Source organism: Cyprinodon tularosa, unplaced genomic scaffold, assembly GCF_016077235.1.
Source record: "Cyprinodon tularosa strain WSP-4 unplaced genomic scaffold, ASM1607723v1 ctg323, whole genome shotgun sequence".
NCBI lineage: Eukaryota > Metazoa > Chordata > Actinopteri > Cyprinodontiformes > Cyprinodontidae > Cyprinodon > Cyprinodon tularosa.
The window spans coordinates 323,539-329,538 of record NW_024039034.1 but is presented as its reverse complement, the minus strand read 5'-3'; the positions used below and the strand labels follow the sequence as shown (position 1 = coordinate 329,538).

The 6,000-nt window shown below is 39.8% G+C and overlaps 1 protein-coding gene across 2 annotated transcripts in view; it reads left to right on the top strand.

The window, feature by feature from the left end:
* Positions 1 to 1,118: 1,118 nt before the first annotated feature.
* Positions 1,119 to 6,000, top strand: part of nkain2 (sodium/potassium transporting ATPase interacting 2) — a 134,660-nt gene continuing 129,778 nt past the window's right edge. The window contains exons 1-2 of one of the 2 annotated variants that reach the window (XM_038293261.1): positions 1,119 to 2,007; positions 2,256 to 2,485. In XM_038293261.1, coding sequence (XP_038149189.1) covers positions 2,432 to 2,485 — 54 coding nt within the window. In that variant the 5' untranslated portion in view covers positions 1,119 to 2,007; positions 2,256 to 2,431. Of the gene's footprint in view, positions 2,486 to 6,000 lie in introns of both variants that reach the window. The other variant, XM_038293260.1, reaches the window with a different exon arrangement.

The following is a 6,000-nucleotide window of genomic DNA, read 5'->3' as shown; positions in this document are numbered from 1 at the left end:
GCTGCTAGGCAGCAGTGTTACCCACTGCCCAACTGAGCAGCCCTTATTGATGTTTATCTTGCACATAATTTGAAAGTTTATGTATTTCTTAATCAGAGGCGTAGCCAGAAAATGTTTATAAGGATGGTCAGGCAATAATCAACGTAGATTGAGGGGTGGCCGAAAGTGGAATGGCATCAGAACCTCAGGGTCAACCTACTCTGTTCCAACAGGAAATGTAACAAGCAAAACATCCATATTTTCAAAATAAAGACTTACTATACTTTCCTACAGCCTTTGCTAACAAATAGACCCCTATATTTAAACATCCATGCTGTCTAAATTAAAGGTATAGTGGTTAAAATTCTTTTAGGTTTGAGTTCTGGGGCAAACATCTTTTCCATTGTCATTACTTACCTACTTTTATCAATAATCCATCAGCATAAAATTAATATTTACATGTACTAATATCTACATGAATTGATTATTTAATATGTTTTTATTCATATACTTATTTATCTTTGATTTCACTAAAGACTCCTAGATGACTTGCAGAGACACATTATTTTCTCTTTACCCATATAACTAAAAATCTAGTTCTGAAAAGAGCATGAATTCTTTATTTATCATCTTTAATATTAGTATATTGATTAGCATAATTAACCACAGGGTTTTTGTTGTCAAGTAATTGGTAATTTATGAAAAATTTAAATGTTCTGAACTTTCCACTTGAGAGTATTACTGTTACCACGGTCTGTATTAGAGGGAAAAAATGGTAGGGGTGGCCAATGATTGGTTAAGGGTGATCATGGCCCCCCTGGCCCCCCCATCTAGCTCCGCCCCTGATTCTTATTGCAGTTACACTGTTTTGCACAGAATGAAAAACACAAGTCAGTTTCAGACGCCTGCGGACCTTTCAGAGGATTTTTCCAGTGTGGAAGTTAGAAATTTCCTCTTTGCGAGCACTGAACAAAACGCACCACAAAGGCTCTAGAGATTATCTCCATGTGGAAAAAAATAAATAAAACACGAATCAGATAAAAGTTGAGAAAGAAACAAAAATGCTCGTTCTGCTGTATAAACCCCGCCCTTTAAAAACAATTGATGATAAAATTACTCTCACAGTCAACACTTTTATTTTGGAAATCCGCACCAGAACAGCAGCATGGAGGCGTGCTGTTTGGCTTGACAGATGGCAGGCGGGAGACACTCCTCACGGCTGTCTCTCTCGGTCCGTTGGTCCATCCCGGTTCCCATTGTCTCCCCCTTTTCACTTCTTCAAGACAAACCCTGAGACGAGAAACTGGACCCAGACGTCATTTGGCTCGGAGCCGCTACTGCGCGTCACCTTTACAGACGCGTAATTCTGCGCGAAATTTGGACATCCGTGCGTTTATTTTGTTTTTGCTTGTATTGATTATTTGGGAAGTGTCTTTATAAAAAAAAAAGAAGGCTGGGGAGCAACTGATCGTCGAGTCGGGCTGCTGACAAAGAAATATAAAAGAAAAACAATAAAAACATTGGAGAAGAAGGAAAGATGATCATGAGGAGGGGGACTCATTAGACAGAAGAGCCACAGAAATCATCTTCCAGGAGGCTGACATAAATCAGAGTACCTTATAAACGCCTTCAGCTGACACTGCCTATGTGGATAAGCCATTTAGTGGAAAAAAAAACTCGCGTGGAAAGAAGACATCTGTGTTTGGGTGAGGATGTTGCCGCTGCGTGTCTCTGACTTCCCCTGAGAAAAGAATTGGAGAGGAGCCCCTCTGTTTGTGTGGAGATACAAAAAAAATAGATGCAGGGGCCACTTTCACTTGTTTCCTTCACCTGGAAACAAATTACGCCCACCAAAGCAGGCAATCTGGGCTTTAATCGGATTATTGAGGAAGAGACCTGAGAGATCGGAGGGAAATTATCTGGCCAATTCCACCATCTGCCTGCTGCTGTCCAGGATTGTGCCCCTTCAGCAGGGCTAAAGATGCGACTCAACGACATGAGCCCTGAAAGGATTACTAGTCCAACAAGGTGAAGTCTGGAAAAACTGAATGGACACAGTTGGAACATCATCTCATCGATGCAAAGGGATTTTTACTAACTTCACCCCACTTGTTTGTTTTATTTCTGCTAAAATAGCCTGTTATTCAAGATGAATAATAATATTTTGTCTTGAATTTTCTTAAATGGTCATAGTTGAGTCCTGATCTGAGTTAAAACATACAGACTACCTATCTCCCTTTCATCTGAATGAAGCTGTCATCCTTTATTGTTTTAAGGACCAGAGAGTACAGGGACTGAGCTCTGCACTCTGAGGCCACAGAGCAGCATCTCCACCTGGGGCTGCCAGACAGCCAGACGGCCCCTTACGCACTGCAGGTGGGGTTGGAGGTAAAGGAAAAGACTTTGGGGATTATCTACTTTCTGGAACTCTGCATAGAAGGAGGAGGATATCATGGGGTGTTGCAGCGGCAGGTGCACCTTGGCCTTCATCTGTGGCATGCAGCTGGTAAGTGCTGAGATTACTATTGATCCCGTAAGGTAGATGATCGATCAGGAGAGAAAAGCTTTTATTTCATTTATTTTTATTGTGTAAGAGCTTGACATACAAACTGTCTGTCATGGGGATGTATCTTAAATGTGGCTTGGAAGTTGGAGACAGGTGGGTGGATGAATTACTCAAAGGCTACAAATCCAGAAGTAAATAGGAAAGTAAAAGGTCACCTTATAGGGGATGAAAGAAGCTCTTCATATAACTGATCTCAAGAGTAATTGGAGAGAAACATGCTTTGCTGATTTGCAAGTGAGATCAGGAGAGACAGCCGGATGGATTGAAGAAGGAAATAGAATCACCTCCTGCTTATATGTTTCTTGGTGCTGCTCTTTATCTTTAACCATCTGGAGTGTCGGGAAGCACTACCAAACCAGAATGAAGGAGCAGAGGTGTTTGCATGCATGCACATCATTGGCATCCCCACCCGAAAACTCAGAAAATGTTAACAAAGAGCTCCTTTCGCTGCTTGAAAGGAACCTGCTGCTGTGATGCAGAGGGTTTTTATCAGCTTTAATCAAACATCTTGACAAATATGAGTTGGTTATGATCAGCAATGCACACATGGTCGTGAAACTAATTCAACCTTTAATTTGAGTTAATTCAATTAATTAGGGGAAATACAATTCATGCTTAAAAAACATTTTTCCAGATAGGAAACATTTATTTAGACTACCAGTTAGTAATCCATCATTTTCTGCTCCATAGAAGCTTTTTTGTTTTAGTCACACATGCCACATATGGCGAGACAGATTGAAACAGCAGTATAGAAGAAGTATAACAATAGAAACAAGCGATTCCCGGAAAAGAGTGAGTAACAGAAAAAAATTAATAAGGATAAGTATGTAAAGAATTACCTCATGCCCACTTTTAAGTATGGTAGAGGAACTATAATGCTGTGGGTATATTTCTCCTTCAAATCCATGCATGACATCATAAGTCTAATACCAGAGGATTATAAATAGATATGTGTATCTAAAATCTGATCATGAGTGAGTCTTCATCAAAAATTTTATCTAACATGTGACCAAATTAACATCAAACTTCTATATGACACATAATTGACATTCTTTGCTGCCGCAGTATAAGATTTAAATCCGATAGAGAGAAAATGGAACAAAACTGAGGATGATCCATAGAGAGTGATAATCTCTCTGTAAGCCCTATCCTGTTGGCAAAAGGTGATCATTAAAATGTTTACTGCAGGGAGTGCAAATACATGTGCAATTAAAACTTTTTTAACAATAATTATTCTTTAAAGAAGGTATATTTTTTTCTAATAAAGAAATGCCCTTTTTTTAAAGGTTGGCTTTTCTAAAATGTTCTACAGGACGGATATGTTACTGCATAAATGAGTTTATTTTAAAGGATTTTTTTGTACACATCTTTTCCATAGAAATCCTATTGATTTAAGAACAGAATATCCGTCTTATATCTTCTGTTATATTCTCCTACCGGTCTGTCACAGCTGTTTCTTTCTGCCAATCACCAAACAAACCACCGTCGCCCCGCCTGCCAATCATCCAATGTCGCCCCTAAAGTTTGGAACGTACATTCAGTCTGACCTTTGCGATAAAGGAAGTGCTGTAAATAATTTCATGCTAAACTTTGGCCTCAGATGTGTTGTTAGGTCTCTGTAGGTGCATCTGCAAACTGCTGTGTTTAATACATTTACTGTTTGAACCAGTGAACTGTAAAGTCAGATGCAGGCCCCTCCTGGGAAGAGTTAGACCTCACTAAGTGGGAGCCTTGGATACAAGAGCTACAGTAACAGAGCGCTCCTGTTTGTGGTAACATTTAGAGAGGGTAGTTTAATTGGAGCATGCATGCTGTTTTTGCAGCAGGATATTCATTCATTTATCCACCCATTCTCCTTACTCTTTAAACTGCTGCAGGAGGGATGTTCAAGCAGGAACATGCTAAATATGTTGTAGTACAAGTGGTGCTGGGAGCAGACATTGCCCCACTTTGGGCCTATAAATAGTGTTATCAATTATTTTTATTAGATGCCTCGGTTTAGATCGCATCTGAAATCCAGTTAGTCTGTCATGCAAATTCTTGATTATAATCACTAAAAGCTAACACATCATTTGAAGATCAGTACAGTGGAAAATAATCATTATTATTCAACAACATACTCGAAGAAAAGGTAAAAGTGCGCTTTCAAGCATGCTCACTCTTGCCTTAGAGCATGTCCTGAAAAAGAAAAAACACCAAGACATGTAAGAATCTCTGTAAAGTGTTTTAAGATTGCAGCTTCTTCTTTAAAATGGATAATGTGTCCTGTTATTGTACAACAGATGCAAGCTGTTTTTTTTCTCCAAAATAACATCTTAAGTATTTCTGAGTTTGAGCCTTTTGTAAATGTGTTGCCTGTGGGTTTTGCCAAGATTACTGCTGAAAACAAGCATCTCCACTGTGCCTTCTGCATTTATGTTTCTCACACAAGTCTTGTTTACAAGTACAATATGAAGTGGGATGTGTTATGCATTTGTATTTAGCTCTCCTGAGTGAATTATTTGTGGACGCACCTTATAGAAGCAGCAATTTTTGTGTTTTTTTTCTTGTTTACTTAATAAGTCTTAGGCCTGGACTTGGAGCAGAAATTCCTCTGGTCCACGCCACTGGTTCCAAGCTCTGGTCCTCATTGTTGTATCTCCGTTGTGTTTTAGATGTGTCATTGCTCTAGCATACCTGATCATAATGTTTTCCTCCTTAGCATACTACCAAGGGACGCTGAATTCAGTGAATTTATTTAGGTCAGGTGTGTAGAAGCAGAGAAGCACACCCCGGACAGTTTTTTTGTTCAGGTGTCCTGCTGGAAAGAGAGGCTCTGCATCAGACTCTAACAGGATTTCTTCCTGTATTTCAACATCATTAATCCCCACAGCATGATACTGCCTCCTCTTTACCCCATAGTGGGGAATTTGTTTCCAGATTGATGTGCCTCATGTATAACTGCACTGGATTTAATTTGGGGCCCTGAGAATAAACGAGTTGTAAAATATGTTTCACCTTTTTTATCTTTTCTAAATGTTTAAAATCCCCCAACATTTTCTTTCACAACTGGTAAAAAAAAAAAAAAAGAGAAATTGAGGCTAAAGCACAATTGCACTGTACACTCACCGGCCACTTTATTAGGTACCCCATGCTAGTAACGGGTTGGACCCCCTTTTGCCTTCAGAACTGCCTCAGTTCTTCGTGGCATAGATTCAACAAGGTGCTGGAAGCATTCCTCAGGGAGTTTGGTCCATATTGACATGATAGCATCACACAGTTGCCGCAGATTTGTCGGCTGCACATCCATGATGCGAATCTCCCGTTCCACCACATCCCAAAGATGCTCTATTGGATTGAGATCTGGTGACTGTGGAGGCCATTTGAGTACAGTGAACTCATTGTAATGTTCAAGAAACCAGTCTGAGATGATTCCAGCTTTATGACATGGCGCATTATCCTGCTGAAAGTAGCCA